At 38.4% G+C, this 18671-nt stretch overlaps 1 protein-coding gene across 5 annotated transcripts in view; it reads right to left on the bottom strand.

The window, feature by feature from the left end:
* Nucleotides 1–371: 371 nt before the first annotated feature.
* Nucleotides 372–18671, bottom strand: part of ube2d2 (ubiquitin-conjugating enzyme E2D 2 (UBC4/5 homolog, yeast)) — a 31530-nt gene continuing 13230 nt past the window's right edge. For all 5 annotated transcript variants that reach the window (XM_020511781.2, XM_048603455.1, XM_048603457.1 and 2 more), the window contains exons 2-7: nucleotides 6576–6639; nucleotides 6439–6470; nucleotides 6268–6345; nucleotides 6075–6180; nucleotides 1959–2052; nucleotides 372–1222 (exon numbers count right to left, since the gene is read on the bottom strand). In XM_020511781.2, the coding sequence (XP_020367370.1) occupies nucleotides 1177–1222; nucleotides 1959–2052; nucleotides 6075–6180; nucleotides 6268–6345; nucleotides 6439–6470; nucleotides 6576–6639 (420 nt within the window). In that variant the 3' untranslated portion in view covers nucleotides 372–1176. The remainder of the gene's footprint in view (nucleotides 1223–1958; nucleotides 2053–6074; nucleotides 6181–6267; nucleotides 6346–6438; nucleotides 6471–6575; nucleotides 6640–18671) is intronic.

Genomic DNA, 18671 nt, shown 5'->3' with positions numbered 1-18671 from the left:
ATTTAATAGATTCATTGCAATGCTGCAAGATTTGTGCAATCGTGCACAGTTGCTGTATTATGACATGTAATGCAAGTTCATCAAGTCCTATGCAAATTTCTAAGGGAAAGAGGACCTTTAGTAGGCCAAATATGGGCAAGACACAAAGTTTTAGTAGTTGAGACATAAATCTCTACCAATTACCAGGCTCAACAGGAGAATTCTAGCAAGTTAGCATTCTGTTTTGCAGTCACTATCAACAAAACACAGCTGCGGATTATGATCTTAGTTGCCGCATGGTTGTTGCTGGAGCTCAAGTACTAGCATTCTAATTAGTTACTGAAAATGGCAGTGTTCAATTTGCCTTTTATCCTGTTCACAGAAATACTTAATGACTTTAGTAATCAGTTTATTACACAGATTAATCATTTTGAACATACAAGCTCCAGGAGAGCCTTTGGGTCATTAAATATACACAAGTTCTGTCATGAATTTTTACCCTTACATCCAGATGAGGCTTCTAAGATTAGTTAACAAAAACAAAAAGAAAATTAGAGCTATTAGCTACTCATTCACTATAAGCCAAATATAAACCCAAAAAGGTATTGAAAACTGAATGACTGGTTAACTAATAGCTCCAATCCATTTAACTGTTATGGGAGATGATTCAAATGGCTGTTCAATTTTATAGGACACAAGTATGCTTTCAACTTTCCATTCCAACGTTTAACTAGAATGTAGATTTGCATTCTTAGCATAAAAATTGCAAAACATTAAACAAATTAAAGTTCTTCATTCTATTATTCATAACCATTATGAGTTTAAAAGAATTCCAACATACATCTTATAAAAGGAAGAGTTCCCGCCCCCGGAAGCACTTAAACCCTGAAATTTTTTAAACAATCTTGTTACAATGACTAGGAATGCTTTTAGTCTCACAAATGTTATGATCGAAGAACTGGACATTAACACTTGCTTTGTAAGTAGTCAGAATTTCAAACAATTGAGAAAAGGGGCATTTCTATCAGCTGTTCCAAATATGTACACAAAACAACGCAGCACTGCTGGATCAGGTGAACATGTGCACAGGGGAAGAGGCGTGGGCTCAAAGAAAGCAGTCAAATGGAAACCAAAGAAATTTGTTTTGCAAGTTCCCCCAGCTGTATAAGAGGTTCGTTCATCAACATTTTAATGTAATCACATTGCATACTTCTGAGTCCATTCCCGAGCTATTCTGTTGTACCTGCAAGAAAAACAGGAAGTGAATATATCAAAAATAGCTTCAGCAATTTTGTTTTAAAGCTTTTAAATAGAATCAGCTAACACAGAAAGAGAGCCCTTTCAAAGAACAGCCACATTGGACTAAATAATTCCTCCACCTCCTTCCTTCCCCAAAGTCCTTAAATTTTAATAAAACATCAAACTTGAATATAATAGTTCAAATAAAATTCTAATACTTTTTGTAGTTGTACATGCCCTCATTATTAGTGTTCTAATCAGAAATATTCTAGTGTAAATTTGGTACAATAAAAAGGAAAATATTAAAAAATGTCAGAATACAATTACTTTGCAGCTGACTTGGCAGCCATGAGACAATTCAGCGAGACAAATGCTAAATATTAAGGCATTACTTCAAATTTTAACTAAATAAAAAAAGTTTACCTGCCTATTAATTTCAAAATGCAACATTTTAAACAAGGCAGGAACAACTGCTATACATTCAGCTGAAATGCTATAATCTAAGTCAATATAAAAATCAAATGAGTAAATCAAAACAGAATACACAGAAACTCAAAACTTCTTCCATCATTTGAAAACATCATTATATACTTATGGACAGTCTCACTACAGATTTCCACAATACATTTTGTTCAGAACACTGGTTTCTTCAATGCAGTATTTCCTGTTCAGGATTAATAAGGCTAGGTGCTGACTTGGTTAACACCTTGGAGTTTAACTACCTGAAACATAATACTCACTTTTCTCTATCTGTTTTGTAGATACGTGCAATCTCAGGCACTAGGGGATCATCTGGATTTGGATCACATAACAGTGAACAGATAGACAAAAGAACTGAAAAAAGAGAGTTAAAGTTAAGCGGTGATGTGAATTGTATTACTTGGTTTGCCTATACAGTTTAGAACATAATTTTAAAACCCTAATTTTATTTTTAAAATGCTTGAAGTGTACACATTTGCATCCAGCCTTAGAAATACATTGCAACTGATAACACCTCAACCTAAAAGATGGTAGAAGTTTAAAATACACTTTCATTTATACATTTTTTCTACCACTGTAAAGGGTAGCTAGTGAACAAGTCAACATGGCATTTTATAAAAAAAAAAATCAAAGATCAAGTATAATCAACCTGAAGCAGAAGCTTGGAAGTCAAAAACCTAAACTGAATAGTACTCAAATATTTAATCCCATAACCCAATTTAAGGAACAACAACATGCACAAGTCCCAGAGTTTTGAATTTCTATTATGTGTTACTGTTGGTACAAGACAATTCAGCTAACCCAACTGCCATAAAACAGCAAAATCATAGAAACTGAAAGACGTTTACTTTACTATGTCTGTACTAGCTCAGTTGCAGCATTTGAGTTTTTAATTCCAGTTCTGCAACCTCTTCGAAGACATTCTGAAAAGGGAACCAGTTCCTTTGGACAATGTTATATAGCCTTGCCTCAATACCTATATTTTAAGTGCTCAGCAGTCTAACCACCCTGGTAAAATCCTCATTATGACATTTTGTCACCAATTTGGAAAGAGGTAACAGGTTGAGCATTCAAAGATTCAAAATATAGCGCAAATTAATTTAAAATTCTCCAATAGTCAAAGCCCAATCAAGTCTAACAAGCCTTTAACTTACCCCTTTCCACAGTGCTCTCATCTTTCAGGAATGGCATTTCTTCTGCTGCACAGTTGCTCCCTGATTTGCATGTGAAATAACTGGATTTTTCTTTCAGCAAGTGCTGCCTCAACTGTGACAATTCATGTATTTCAATACCGTCTTTAAAATTTCCATGCACATAAATCCAGGAAAACACTAAAGTCTTGCATTTTAGGATACAATTTCTTTCAATCTCTAACGGTACGTTTCACATTTCCCTGCAATGAACTGCATCCTGTGCTAACATATCTACTCCACTAATCTTCCTGCAGTTTGGTTTGTTGTATTTTTCCCTAGTTTGAGAAGTGCAATTTTGTACCAAAGTTTAGCAATTCATAAACACTTCTAAATTTAGATTTTGCTTGTTAACTGGGGGGGGGGGGGGGGTTAATTGAATTGAAGGGGATTTGGCATGGGTATAATGGAGCCAAAAGACACGCAGAAATTAAACATATCAAGGGTGACCTTTAAAGTAATGATGGTTTTAGATATCTTCCAGATCTATTTCTTCCTCGTGGGAACGTAAAGTGCAAACTCTTGCTCTCTGAACAGTAGCAATTAGAAAACAGAAAGCAATAGAAGAAAGGGCACTTCATGTATATCAGCTTGATAGTAAAGGAAGAAAGAACAAGGCCGCTAAGTACAGAGCACATCTGATAAAACAACAGCAGCACAGACAGTATAACCAAGTAAGATTCCACAATATATTTGGTGAAGAGCTTCTACGGATCTACTCAGTAAAAGAAAGAGTTCTTAGAGAGAGCAGTGGGCCTGATTAAGTAGAAAATGCAGTTGCATTGGTGCAGGCAAATGGCATGGTCAAGATACTCAGTGGAGTACATTACATTGGTGTTTTCCAAGGGAAAGGACAGTAAAAGCTTTGTTAAATGAGGATTTGCCAGGTCACTGGCCAGGAAAAAAGAAGAGCTGGCACTAGGAAGGCTGACAGTACTTCAAATAGATAATTGAACCTGGTCTGGATGGGCCAAAGTTGCAGAAGAAAGCAAGGATAGATTTTGTAGAAGTGTTAGTTAAAATGTTGGTCAGAACCTTCTTAGGTACAGGAGCAATGCCAAAAGACTGAAGAGGTGAAAATATAATATCACTCTTTAAAGCAAAAAAAGGATGAAGGGAAATAGACAAATGTAGCCAAGTTAAATAAACAAAAATCTGGAGGAAATCAATTTCTTGGACATGCATGGACCTTCATTATTAATCAAAACACACATTCAAGACAAATTGTGTTTGAAAAATGTGACTGAATTTCTTGATCTATAAGTTGGGTGAAGACAGCACAGCAGATATGTGAATAGATTATCAAGGGAATTTGATTAGTTCCAAATATTGAGCTTGCTAGCAAACTAGAAGCCAGTGGGGAAAACAGGACTATGGATACAAGGCTGGTAAAAACGTGTGCTGAGTCGCTGTTAATGCATAACAATCCCAAAATTCGTACATGACGAAGTTTGAAAGTGTAGTAAGTTTTGAGGTTAGGTAGGTTTGTCAAGCAAAAAGTGCGATAAAATTCAATCCAGAAAAGCACAGGTTGATCAAATATCTTCCTGTCATGAGAGAAAGCACACGCCAAATGGTACAACTTTAAATGGGATGCAAAACAGATGGATTTGGGAAGGCACAAACTGATGAAGGCGGAAGGATGTGTTAAAATATAAAAGGAACCTGGGCATTATAAATAGGGGCAGGGTGAACTGTGATAACAGGTGCATAATTACACATGTTTTGGGATCTGGATTTCAAAAATGCAGATAGATGGTTGTTTGTCAATTCTGAGAAAGTAATGTTTCATTCAATAAGTCATTTGGAAAGATGACCCAAGTGCATAAATCCCACAAAGCACTGAAAGCAGTTAATTAGGTCCTCTGTCATGTTAATGAATAGAATACTTATACTGAGTTTTTAAACACAAAGTCAGTTGGTTTAGTTTGACTTCAAAAGCAGAAGAATAAGGAGTTCAAGAAGGGAGAACAATTCGTTCATGCAGGGGAATTGGGCTTTTAGGTCGGGGAAGCAGTCACCTGAAGTGGTTTAATCTGCAGAGCTTCTAAGCCAGGAGAGCCTTGGTAGCAATGTACTGCTTGCGAGAACTGAAAAAATTGACATCACAATTTTGAAATGTTCATACCAGTGCACCCAGAAGGAAATCTTAAAATTGCTTGCAAGGTCCCAAGGAAAATAAATTGGAGGGGTCAGGTAAAGTAAAAATGCAGAATGGAGATTGGGAAATTATCTGGAATTGAAGTTTGCGTAAAAAGGATAGTGCTGGGAACAACCAACCAAGGAACAAGAGTCAGCCACTCAGCCCTTCAAGTTTGCTCTGCCATTCAATAAGATCATGGCTGATTTGATTTCAGTACATACCCCCAATAATCATTCATCCCTCTGGTAACAGAATCTGACAAAAGTATTTCAAGATTCTGCCTCTGCTGCCTTTTAAGGAAGGAAATTCCGAAAATGCTCAACACTAAGAAAAACGGGTTTCCTAATCTGTTTTAAATGGGTAACCCCCTACTTTCACACTACAAGGGATGGCATGGTCATCAAATGGTCAGTACTGCTGCCTCAGTGCCAGAGACCTGGTTCGATTCCACCCTCAAGCAACTGCCTGTGTGGAGTTTGCACAGTCTCCCTGTGTCCTAAAGTCTCCCACAGTCCTAAATGTGCAGATTAGGTGGATTAGCCATGGGAAATGCAGGGTTACAGGGATAGGGTAGAGGGGCAAGTCTGGGTGGGATGCTCTGCAAAGGGTCGCTGTGGATTCGATGGGCCAGATGGCTTGCGTCCACACTGTAGGGATTCTATGAAGCCCTAGCGCTAGATACTCCCAGAAGAGGAATTGCCTTATCCACGTGCACCTAGTCAAGTTCCTGGAGGATCTTGTATATTTCAATTAAGTCATCTTGGACTGTTCTAATCTTCATAGGACGTAGGCCAAACTTGTCTAAAGACTTCCCTTATAAGGCAACCTGCTCTTTCATAAGCTCTGGTTATTTGCTACAACAAACAAGAATCGTACTCTTTATTGTGAAATGTATTTAGGATTACACTGCAGAATGTTTCTTAATGTTACAGTATTTACAGCTAGATGCCATGTTAACAGTTTATTGGTGACTCCTGGGAGGTTAGTACTTGAAGAACATTGATTTTAAGATTAGTACCGGATTTCAGCTAAACAACAAATACCTTTTGAAATAGTTAATGCCGGGGACCATTGCGACCGTAGAATATCAAGACAGATGCTGCCATTACTGTTAATATTTGGATGATAAATTCTTGTTGTAAATGCAACCTAGAAAAATATATAGATATGAAAGTTATTTAAATATCAAGGCAAAGTTACATCAATGAGATACTTGATGCAAACAAGTATACTTGCCTTAGGTGGTTTAAAGGGGTAATCTGTGGGGAAGTGAATGGTCAAGAAAAATACACCACCCTGATAAGGACTGTCATTCTGTTGGAGAAAAAAAAAGAGACTTCAAATTCAATTCAATGTGTTTAAGATCCCACTCATCTCTTATGATTAAAAGTAGTAACTTTAACTCACCGGTCCCATTATTGTGGCTTGCCAGTGGAACACTGCAGAAAGAATTTTAAAAAGTCTTCAGTCATATATTAGTGTTGCTGTAGAAAGAATCAAGATTTTTTGCATAGTTTGTTTACCAACTTAGAAAATGTACTTACTGTCATCACCAACTGGACCTGCTGAACACTGTGCTGGTGGATCACGAGCCAAATCATTCAATTCCTATAGGGAACAATTGAAAAAAGCTTCAAATATTCTCATTCCCATATACAGTTAGGAGCTATTTATCCTGATTTGATCTATAGAACGAGATTACTGCACAGAAAAAAGTTACAAGTCTACAAAAACATCAAATAGCCACATCACTAACAGGCTAATATTCTTAAAATACTTCAGACTCAATAGAAATGTACCAGACAAGTATAATGATAGGATTGTGAAATAAACATTAACTTGAACTGGGAAATAAACCCAACGGAGTTACAGCCCTTCCAAACAGAGTTGCACTGATGGGTAGATAAAAAGGATGACCGGTAAAAGGGAAAACATGCTGCCTAATGAAAAATTTTCTGTCTTGCATGAGATCATTAGCACAGATCAGATGCGGAGGGGTGTTAAAACACAACTTTGACTAATATAGAATTCAGGCTCAACGCTTATAAAGTACTGAAGTAGCTGAGCAAGGTCTAGCCTTTTTGACAAGACATTAAGCAGAGGGTCCAAACTTCTGGTCACAACCGGTATTGTTCAATAATTTGTTAACCAGACAAGATGGCATTGTGGAATGTGTGTCTAAATACATCTGTGGTCCTACGTTTTCCAATTTATAGTGATTACAGGATGGCTTATCATCATGCAAAGCACTTCATAAATGAGAGTGCTGAAGAAAGTTAGTGAAATTCACATCTTGTTTCTGGAATTACTCAACCCTTTTATTGTAGCAAGAAAATAAAAGAACAACTGTGGAAATCAGAAAACAAAACAAATAGCTGGAGAAAAATCAGTAGGTCTGGCAACATCTGTAGAGAGAAAGCAGAGTCAATGTCTCAAGTTCAGTTCTTCAGTTCTCAAACAACTCCTATATTTGTTTTGTAGAAGCTCCGAGGAAGGGACACCGGACCCGAAACGCTAACAATGATTTCTCTTCACAGATGCTACCAGGGCTTCTGAGCAACTTGTTTTTGTTTCTTTGTTCTCTTGTTAGTTCTTTCATGAGGAAAACTTAAGTTTCATGCCTTGCTTAGAGAAAAAAAAAGATGATTCGTCACCACAAAATTATGATCATTGCTCAAGATCTGGGGAAAAAGATCATTTGAAAAAGAAATCAAATATTCTGATATAAATCTAAATCTTTCTGCAAGACAGGAGTAGAGAACTAGACTCATCTGTGAAGGGAAGTGCATGAGGAGGAGTATAAAAACTTCTTGACTCCCTTTGAAGGTCAGAGAATATTTACATTGAAATACAAGAGATTACAACTGGATGGACTGCATAGAGTGAAAGGAGTGTTTAAGCTGGAAGACATTTTTCATTCCAAATTACATCAAAATCCAAAAGCCTTTTTGATCCACACACCCCGCCACCCCGCCACCACCCCCCCCAACTCACTTATTTTCTCCATTGCAACGTATCAATTTAAACAGCAAGTCATAGTAAGTAACAAACTTTAAAGTATACATATTACAAAAAGGAAGTGGAAAACCATGCCAAATATTTCAGTTTCTCTTGTAACTGCAAGACTAAACCATAGACATCTGTACTCAAAAAGAACACCATTATTATAAAAAGCAAATCATTAAGAATGAGATGAGTAACCAGTATAAATGCAGTTTATTAAACTTCCAATGCCCACCTTTCCAGAGGGTAGCAAATATGACATTTAGTTATTGGTATAGTTTTAACTGTCAGGATTGGCGGGGGGGGGGTAGCGTGGGGAGGGAGGGAAATATATTCCTGGGACATAATCCATGCATTTATGGAATCTAAGAGTGAATGAATACAAGTAATGAATAAACTGTAAACTCAAGCTGTTCGGCCATTTCACATGGTCCAACTGATTTTCTACTTGAAATTGACTTTCCAACCCTCAATTCTTTAGAATCCCTCAATTTCTGCAGGATCCATGAATCAATTGATCCACATCTAGAATACATTAAACAACCAAACTGTGAAAGAGGATCACTTAGAACTAGTGAAATTTCAACTTATCAAAGAATGACCCTTAGGATCTAGAATTTCCAGGCAGGAAAAATAACTTAGCACAATCAGTTTATAAATCCTTTATTTGTACATTGAATTAGAGCACCTCTCATTCTTTTAAAACTCCACTGAACGGATGCTCTTTCGACCTCAATCAATTTGACAATCCTTGGCTGCATCCCTTCCAAGGTAAATACAATCTTAAATGGGTACTAAAGGACAAAACTGTGCACAACGTAGCAAGTACAGTCCTGTGTAATCATTCCAGAAGGATTTCATTATGTTCCCATTTCAAACACTTAAAAAAGGTGCTAGAACCCTTGCTGATATTTCATTAATTTTAATTTCATGTTTAAATCAATTTTGAATTCTTAGCTGGAAATGCCTGATGGACTTCTGGACAGCTTGGATTAAAAAGAACAGACCAAGCAAGTTTGAGATGACAAGCCTTGATTTAAAAGGTTTTAAAGAGACATAGTAACTTCCAAGAAGAGCAGTGTATTTAAATAAATAGCAGAAGGTTGCAATTAATGGAGGTCAGTGCCTGGGAATTGGTTCCATTAAGTCTGGAGAAGAGCTATGTTCAAGTAGATGACAGTTGGTGAATGTGATGGAGGTCTTGGAGTCAATTAGACTAATTCAGTCAAAACTAGAATTTTAAAAAAAAGTGTTTCAAACTGTGTTTTCTGAGAGATGGATCTGGGCTGCTGCTGACACAGCATGAAGACTTGAAAGTTCCCCACCTGAAACAGATACACCAGCTTCTGGAAGACAACAGAGCAAGCACAAGAAAAGCTGCATTAGAAGCATTGCTGCCTTGACCTAGGTGAACTGAGATGAGCCTGATCAATGTATCAGGATAAACAGCAAAGGATGCCACATTTATGCCCGTGAACAATGCATTACAAAAGACATGAGGATCCTGGCCAATTTTTGTCATTTACTACAGCAAACTGTTTTAACCAGTACACTCAATAAACCAGCAAAAAAAATTAGATACCTCAAATACCCAAAGTTTACTGTATCATCACGACCTCCATGATGTCCCAGTTAGTCAGGTGAGGATACGAGTAAGAAGGCTCTCTGCAAGTTTTATTTAAGGAATGGTTGCATGATCATTAAATTTACAGCATAAATCTCTGAAAAGTACAATGATTTGTACACTCCCTGCATTATTTTGTGTTTGTACACTGATAAGTGGACCTCTTGATCAACCAAAATATTTGATCAAACAGCACACTCCTGGTCCCACAGGTGCTGGTTAATACAAGGTTTGCTGTAGTTATTGCTCAACTGAGTATTTGTCTGTCTTTGTGAATGGGGCTGAAAACAAAAGTCTGGGGTTTATGACAGACATTAAATCAATTTATTGCACTGTTTAATTTGCTGATTTTCGTTTGCATTTAATAAATTAAGTCTTCTGTTTAAGATACAAAATTGGTGTCATGAAATTATTCAAAGTTGGGATTAGTTATTCAAAGATCTGGTCAGGAACTATTAGAGTGAATACTTGAGGACCTGATATATTTGCAACACAGTCAAACAAAACTAAGGTAGAAATAATGCTTTGTTATAATAGAGATAGACAGCTGAACAAGAAGTTGACAGCAGTTGCTGGCTTTAATTCAGTTATCATTGCAAATTGTATAGAAAGACAATCCCTCTAAACATTTACCTAATTAGTAAAAGATTGAGACATCTTGTGAAAGCCAAGTTTAACTCAGGACTCCATAAACGCTTGTAAGCATCCAGTGAAGGTCCAAATAGCCAAATCAAATACAATACTGACTAATGCAAAGAGACAACAAGGTGTAGAGCTGGATGAACACAGCAGGTCAAGCAGCATCAGAGGAGCAGGAAAGCTGACGTTTCGGGTCTAGACCCTAACGTCAGCTTTCTTGCTCCTCTGATGCTGCTTGGCCTGCTGTGTTCATCCAGCTCTACACCTTGTCGTCTCAGATTCTCCAATATCGGCAGTTCCTACTATCTCTGTAACAATTTTAACCCCACTGACTAATGCAAACATTTGTCAATGTTGTCAGCCAATAGAATTACAGTACCTCACAGGTGAAGACCACTGGGCTTGAGCTAATTATTTTCTAAAAGCTATCAATTCAGTCTTCTACAGCTTACAACCATAACACCCCCATAACCTTACAAATTAGTTCTCAATTACTTATATCCCTCAAATCTAATTCCACTTCTTCAAATCATCTCAACAACCCTCCAAAGAAACTCCTCAGTCCCTACTTCCTTTACTAATTATTTTTAAATCCATGATTTTTGTATACTCATCAACTCTTAGATAAAACAGTTTTTCTCCTGGAAAACTTCCATCAGTCTCACATCAAGTCAATTACATTAACTATTTAAATATTAAGTTGACAGTCTACTGTATAGTTATATAAGAAAGATGACATTCAATTCAGTTTTTACCTTCCTCAAAAATGCAGCAGCATTTGTATTCAAGGCAGGCTGAAACGAACTGGATTCCACAATGAAAAATCCAGAAATCCAAGCATCATATTAATTGATGCATACTTAATTACATATTTTTAAGAAAGATGGCATTGCGCACGTGTTTAGATCCTAGGCAACTGAACAATGCACGTCTACACAAGATTTGTAATCTCAAAAGAGCTTAATCCCACATTCTCAGGCACCAGGTATTTTCCCACCTCAAATGCCAGGAATGGATATTGGCCCATACATCTTTCCCCGACAAGATAGGAACAGTAACTTCTTAGAAGACCTTTTCGTACATGCCTTCAGATTCCCATTTGGTGGATCAGTTAGGACCAACTTGCCAACAATTTGATGACGGTAGCACAGATGACATTGCAATTCTCAAAAACTAAACATAAAACTTCCCATTAGTTATCAAAGTGGCAGGGAAGCATGGGAAAGAAATTACACATCAACAAGCCAAAAAAATCACATCAGCTCAATATATTAGTCTACCTGCATTTGACCTTATCAAAATGGAAGATGTACAGAAGGCTATTATGCTGCAAGACAAAAAGGTGATTTCTAAAAGTCTCAGTTTCTTCAATCTTAAATTCCCATGCTCACTAAGTTTTGCAACTAAGGCATTATGTCTTTGAGATTTGCTCGAAAAACTAGAACTGCATGAAACAAGATCAGAAAATGTGCCTTTTCCAGTATGTGCACCTTTCAATATTATAATTCCTTGCAACTCATTACATTGGAGAATAGCAACATCTCAGAAAGGTCTTAGTGTGTCCCTTATTGGATGGCAACCCAATTGTATTTGGTTCTAATGTCCTTAGCTCAGGCTAATTATACCAATATTAAAAACAATTGACTGTTCATACCGATCATAAACTGTTATAAACAAGGGCCTGGAGAAAAACTCAAGTACACTTCCATGACCATAACAGTTACTTGTTACCTTCAACAGTAAGATTTTCACCTAACACAAGCCAGATTCCCAAATGGCCATGTGCAATCCTCTTCAACTTCAAAACCCCACTAACAAAGATATCCCTTTAAACCTACAAGTGAATATTAACAATCTAAGCTGGAATACCACAAATTTTAACATTGGCTCAGCAGAACAGATTCACGACCGGCAAGCTATGTCAGACGACGACCAGCAACAGCTCAAAAAGATCAGTGGGTGAAAAAGCATCCGACAGCTCCAAACTAATGACCAATGACTCTGGTCATTAAGAACTAGGGGTCTCCAAGAAAGTAATCTTCAAAAGCAAACACGTGGTAATTCTGCAAGCTCTACAGGGATAGAAAAACCAAGGAGATTGTCCAGATGTGAATAAAGGTCATTTGATCAATCATGTTGCGTAAAACATATCAATTTCAACCAACCCAAAATGAGAGATCAACTTCCAGACAAAAATCATTCCAAAACCATGGTGCAAGATCACTGATATTTTCCACCTTAAAAAGGACATGGTTACATTCTGGCAACTGATTATTCCTCAAGCTCCCTTTAGTGCAATAAATTAGAAGTACCACTAATGCAACAGCTGTTCACACTTGGCTTTCAGCATACCTGAACATACTATGTTTGACAATAGTTTATACATTGCAAACCAGACATACTTTTAAAGTTACGTGACATCACGACATGACAATGGCTGGGTATAAAGCTTACAACCTCACCTTCAGTTACTTAATGGAGTCAATGAGGTACATTCAGTCACGTGTGTAATGTACATCAGTTAGCCAGAACCAGATTGTGTCCAAGTCTGTGACGTTGTAGCAATGTAAATATTTAGCATTGTTAATAAACTTCAAGACATTTGTATCAACAAGAACAAGAGTCTTGGTGGTATATGTCAAATGCCACCACCAAATCATTTGCTGCGTTAGTCCCCAAAGTGCATCACTTGATTAAAATATTACATTTGCCAAGAAGTGCAGACTGACTGAATAGTATTTTATGCTATAAAATGACAAAAAATGATAATATTACACAGAAGGTGTTGTTTGCCTTTTGAAACCATTGTAAGGGCTTTGTAAATGAACCTTGTTTGTATTTGTCACAGATGGGACTCAATAACTGTAAAGCAAAGTTACGAAAGCCCTTCTGGACCATAGGGCTGCTCTCTAGTTTGATTAAGACAACTACTTAACTGGAGGGTTGCCACACCTGAAGCAAGAGTCATCCTTCATGGTAACCTCAGTCAGTATGGGAATGGCACTGAAAAATATTGGTGTTACTCTGCATTGCAAACCAGCCGACCAGTTAATCAACCTCTAGAACTGTACATAAAAGTATGATCTTACAAAGTTACATGAATTTCAGATTTGGATCTATTGTTCAGAACAGACAGATCACTGGGTTGAGTACTGCGATTGCCAGTCATTTGAGTAAGTCACATTGATCCTCCTGTACATCATTACAGAGAACACACGGATTGCTGCTCAATCAGATAGAAACAGGTGCAGCAGGAAAGGGAGCTACAGATAAGATGCATTAAAACTAACCAGGATTTTTATGAATACTGTTAGGAAACTTTGTTAACCACAAATGGGACTCCTGAAAATTTCCTGCCCATGATAAACTTCCACAAAAAAAAAATCCAATGTTACAGCATCTCTGAGCAGTCGTGGTACAATGACAGTATTCAGCATTTGCATATTTGCTTTTTATGACTAAGATGAGGAATGGACAGGATCTAATTTCAAAAACGTCTACTGACGGCACCAAGCAGTCATACAGGACATGACATCACTCCATTCTGCTCATTTATCTGTTGAATGCATTTGGGTGCCATGATTTTTATGTGCAGAGCGTCTGACAAAGTGGACATACACAGAACTTTTCAGTTGTGTCAGGAGACATAGCCTAACTTTGATCAAGATCACAAGTAGTGAACTGCTTAGAAAAGGTTTGGGGTTCAAACTAGCAATCAAGTGTTAAGTCACTAGAGTTATACTCAACCTTTCAGATCCCAGATATCTTCTGCATCCACTAATTAATTACAAAGTGCACTCCCTTCAAGTTCCAAGGCCATCTGACAAATCAGAAAAGTCTCAAGCTTAAGAATTATAAACCATGCCGGGACGGTTCAGACAAGAGGCAATATTAACAAAACCCATCAAGTAACAATGGCAGCTTCCGGACCTATCTTTGGCCAGTTATTTCTCAGTAATCGTGTGCAGAAAGAAAGAGGAGAAACCATTCCAAGTATTACCATGGACACAACTAGCTAGACAATATGGAATCAAGCTGGATGCTCAAATAGGTGCTAGGTATGGCCATCCATATCAAAGCTTGCAGGTAAGCCAACAAGGAAGCTTACTTTTAGACAGAAGCCATTTATATACTATGAGAGGGACAGAAATTAGATTGGTGGGATTTAAACATGCAGTCTTTGGGCAAGGAGTATGGATTGGAGACAAACATTTTCAAGGACTCGCAAGGAAAGGAAGTTTGAAACTGAATTCTAATTTGCAAGATTGGTAGAGTCAAGGATGTGGGTTTGAGAAGACTGAGGGCAGCAAATTAAGAAGAGAAAAGATTACATCACCAGCTAACCTGGAGGCCAGGAAGAGGAGTTGGCTGTTAGCAGTTTAGTGGGAACAGGGAGTGACCTGAGAAAAGATGAGAAAAATGTGACATAAAACGGAGAATAGGTGAGAAACTTGAGAAATGAGGAATCTGAAATCTGGGCTGGGTCGTAACTATTACGATCAGTAAAGTTATTCAGTCTTGCATAGGAACCACTGCAGAGAGTTGTGAAGGCTGGGTCATTAAACATAATCAAAGCGGAGACTGAAAATCTGTCTATCAGGAACAGGGGGCGGCACAGTGCTTAGCACTGCCGCCTCACACCGCCAGGGACCCGGGTTCGATTCCAGCCTCGGGTGACTGTCTGTGTAGAGTTTGCACATTCTCCCCGTGTCTGCGTGGGTTTCCTCCCACAGTCCAAAGATGTGCAGGTTAGGTGGACTAGGTGGATTGGCCATGCTAAATTGCCCGTAGTGTTCAGGGAGGTGCAGATTAGGTGGGTTATAGGGGGATGGGTCTGGATGGAATGCTCTGAGGTTCGGTGTGGACTTGTTGGGCCAAACGGCCTGTTTCCACACTGTAGGGATTCTTTGGTCAAAATTCTATTCTATGGTCAGAATCAAGGGTTAGTAGGCTTAAGACAGGAAAGTCAGTTAAAAGGATCATCAGATCAGCTACAATCCCACTGAATGACATGACAGGATCAACGGGGTCTGCTTTATGGTTTAATCCCATCTTCCCTCTGGGTTATAAGTGCAAAAATTAGTGTTTTATTTGAGTGGGGTGCTTAGGAAAGATACAGTCGGGGTTTACCAGCTAAGTTGAATCGAGGATGCTAGGTGTCCTGAGTTAGTGTATTGTCCTCTTCACTTTCCACTAGCTATGCATGGGCACAAATGAGTTCAGCAGAACATTTAGTAAAACCATGGACTGCGATCACAAGTTATAAAACCACAAAGAAATAGAAATCTCAGCAAAAATGGGTTGTACATTCAGATATAAAACTTCTACTTCTGGACCATATTAACTCTATTCCCAAACTGATTGGCAAAAGCCTAGTCAGGGTACTGGAAATATCACACGCTAATTTAGTTTCTAATGGGAATGCCCTGATAGCACAAAACTATCAGCAATTTAGCTCTGACTGGGATTCTCACAAGGAAGTCCTTGACAACTAATGCAGGAAGTGATAAAAAAATCCCACTTGATGCAACAGGCAGTAAAAAGGTGATCAAATTTCAATCTGGGAGCAACAGTATGATTGTGAAATAGGAGGGTGTTGAACTACCAAGAACTAACATCAAATGAAAAGCAAGACCTCTTGTGTAAACAGCCATATGACAAATAAGGTCATCCCTTCAGCAAATTGAACTTGCTTATAATTTAGTGATTAGCTATCCAGCAAAATAAAAATATCAGAATTGGGTAAATATCATAAAAAGAAGTGATTTCAGTGTTCAACTGTAACAGGAGAAGCACTTCTTTGCCCCTGGGTTGAAGACTGGAATTCACCATCATAGCATCACTGTGAAGCAGATGGGGAGAAGCATGCAGCAAATCAGCATCAGTGAAGCAGTCTAGGAAAGCAGAGCTGCATGAAGCAGTCAGCAGCAGTAAGAGATGAAAACTCATGGCAAAGAGTCCCTTCATACACTACCTACCAGAGTCAACGTGTGACATCACAGGAATACAGGAGGGTGACTGGTCGGTATTTATTCCATGTGCTTTAGACTGGCTGAAGAGTACCATTGGGAAATTCACTAAATATTTAACAGCCATAAATAATTAAATTAAATAAAAGGTGGCTCGGCAGGGTTGAATGTTCCTGTTATAGCATATGGGAGGTGCAGAATGTTGGTGAGACCCACGGTGACCATGTCTGCAGCAAGTGTTGGCTGCTTGAGGGACTGCAGCTCAGGGTTGTTGAGCTGGACCCTGAACTTTGGACACTAACATGGCCGGGGCTGGAGCGTTTGTGGGGGGGTGCGGTAATAGGTGGTCGGGGAGCGGAGATTGTCTGGGCATTGTCTCCTGAAAAAGCTTAAATTAAGTACATCAAATTTGGTCCTTAGCTACAGGCAGGGTATCCTTAGCTAGGGACAGTTTGAGACAGGTAATGGGATCCAGAATTTAGCTTTGGATGAGACTCGGCCAGTGCCATTGTTCAAATTGGATGGTCCACCTCCTGGCATGGACAACGACACTGCTTACAGGGAGGATGATCAAATTAACTAAATCAGTGGAACAGAGCATTCAATTAGGTGGAGGAAAAGGAGGACAGAAATGTATTAGTAACAGGGTGATCATGGTTAGGGCAATAGATACTGTTTTTGCAGAGGACAGAATCCCAGAGGCTGTGTTGCCTACCTTTTACTGAAGCTCAGGACATTTCTTTTGGCCTGTAAGGGAACTCAATAGTGGGAGAAAGATCCAGTTGGTACCAATAACACAGGTACCGACAGGAAGAAGATTCTGCTCAGGGATTACCAACAGCTTGGCACTAAATTAGAAAGAACTACAACGGTATGATCAGAATGATAATGAAAACCGGCATGCAGTAAGTACGTAGGTCAAAAGAATGGTGGGAGAGAATTGGGATCTGATGCCAATTCTAGAAAGAGAACTATTCTGTGACACAGGTTTCATTTGAACCACATTGGGACCAGCATCCTGGCAAATCATAACTAGGTTTGCAGATAAGGCTTTGGATAATTGGGTAGATTGGTAATGAGGAAGTTTTAATATTAAAAAAAAAACCAAACAGGAAACAAGACAGCAGACGTGCAGGGTAGTGAAGAGGTGAATGACAATCAAAATAAGAGAGACAGAAAAAGGGCAGAATATACAAACAAAAGAATCCATCAGAAATTAGAACCAGAAGTAATCATAAATAACAATCCTGTAATGTCAAAGCTGAAGGGTTCTTTACCTGAATGTGCATGCAACATTTTTAAGATAGAGAAGTTGCAAAAATAGAAATAAGTGAATATGACCAAAGATAAGAAGAAACAGGAACAAGGGTTGGCCGTTTGGCTTCTGGAACATGCTCCACCATTCAACAGAATCATGGCTGATCTGACATTCCTCATATCCACTTTATTGCCCGTCACCGTAACCCTTGATTCCCCTGCCCAACACAAGGCGACTTTGTCATTTGTGGTTGCAGGGTGGACAGCACGGGGAACTCAATAGTCAGTCAAGTGTATTCAACATTCTGGAAAAATAGCTAATAAGGAGTTGGAATAACTTGACTAATAAAGAAGGCATCAGTAAAGTGGTGAGTAGTGATATCGGTGCAATATTTTGTAATACTAAATTAGTGAGGAAATAAGGAATAGCAAGGGAAAGAAATTATGGGGGTCTACAGAAAACTCTGACCCAAAGGATTGTTTCGCTGCAGGAGAGCGCGCAAAACAGGAAATAATGGAGGCCATGATTGTTATAGATGATTCTAATCCACATATTAACTCTACAAATCAGACACACGAGGGTAATACGAAAGATTAACTTGCACAGTTTGTCAGGGTTTGTTTCTTAGAGTGATACATTGCACATCCTACGCAGAAACAGAATTTTAGATCTAGTAATGTGGAATGAGGTACAAATAAAAAGAAATCTCTTTAAGGATCTATAGAGGATATCAATCACAACTCAGTATAATTTCAAATACAGTTTTTTTTGGGGGGGGGTTGAGGAGTGGGGAAGCAACTCCGTTTTGAAGCAGTGTCTTTAAGGGCAAGGACTGAGGCATGAAGAAAGATGGTTTAAAAGTGAGCTGGGAAAAATCCACCAAGCAGAAGATCAGTAGATGAGCAGCAGCAAACATTTAAGCAGATGTTCCAGAAGGCTCAGTAAAAATTTATTCTGGCCAAAAAAAGGAGGATTCTGTGAAGGATGAACCACCTGCAGTTAACAAAAGGTGGTCAAGGAGAGAATGTCATCAAAAACTAAGGCAAGGGAAAACTCGTGGCAGGCCAGAGGATTGGGTTTTTTTTGTTTTAGGTACCAGATGTCTAAAACTATTAAGGGGGAAACTGATTAAGAGTTCATTGGCAAA

The sequence above is a fragment of the Rhincodon typus genome, chromosome 12, assembly GCF_021869965.1.
Source record: "Rhincodon typus isolate 14 chromosome 12, sRhiTyp1.1, whole genome shotgun sequence".
Classification (NCBI taxonomy): domain Eukaryota; kingdom Metazoa; phylum Chordata; class Chondrichthyes; order Orectolobiformes; family Rhincodontidae; genus Rhincodon; species Rhincodon typus.
This window is presented reverse-complemented; position numbering and strand designations above follow the sequence as displayed.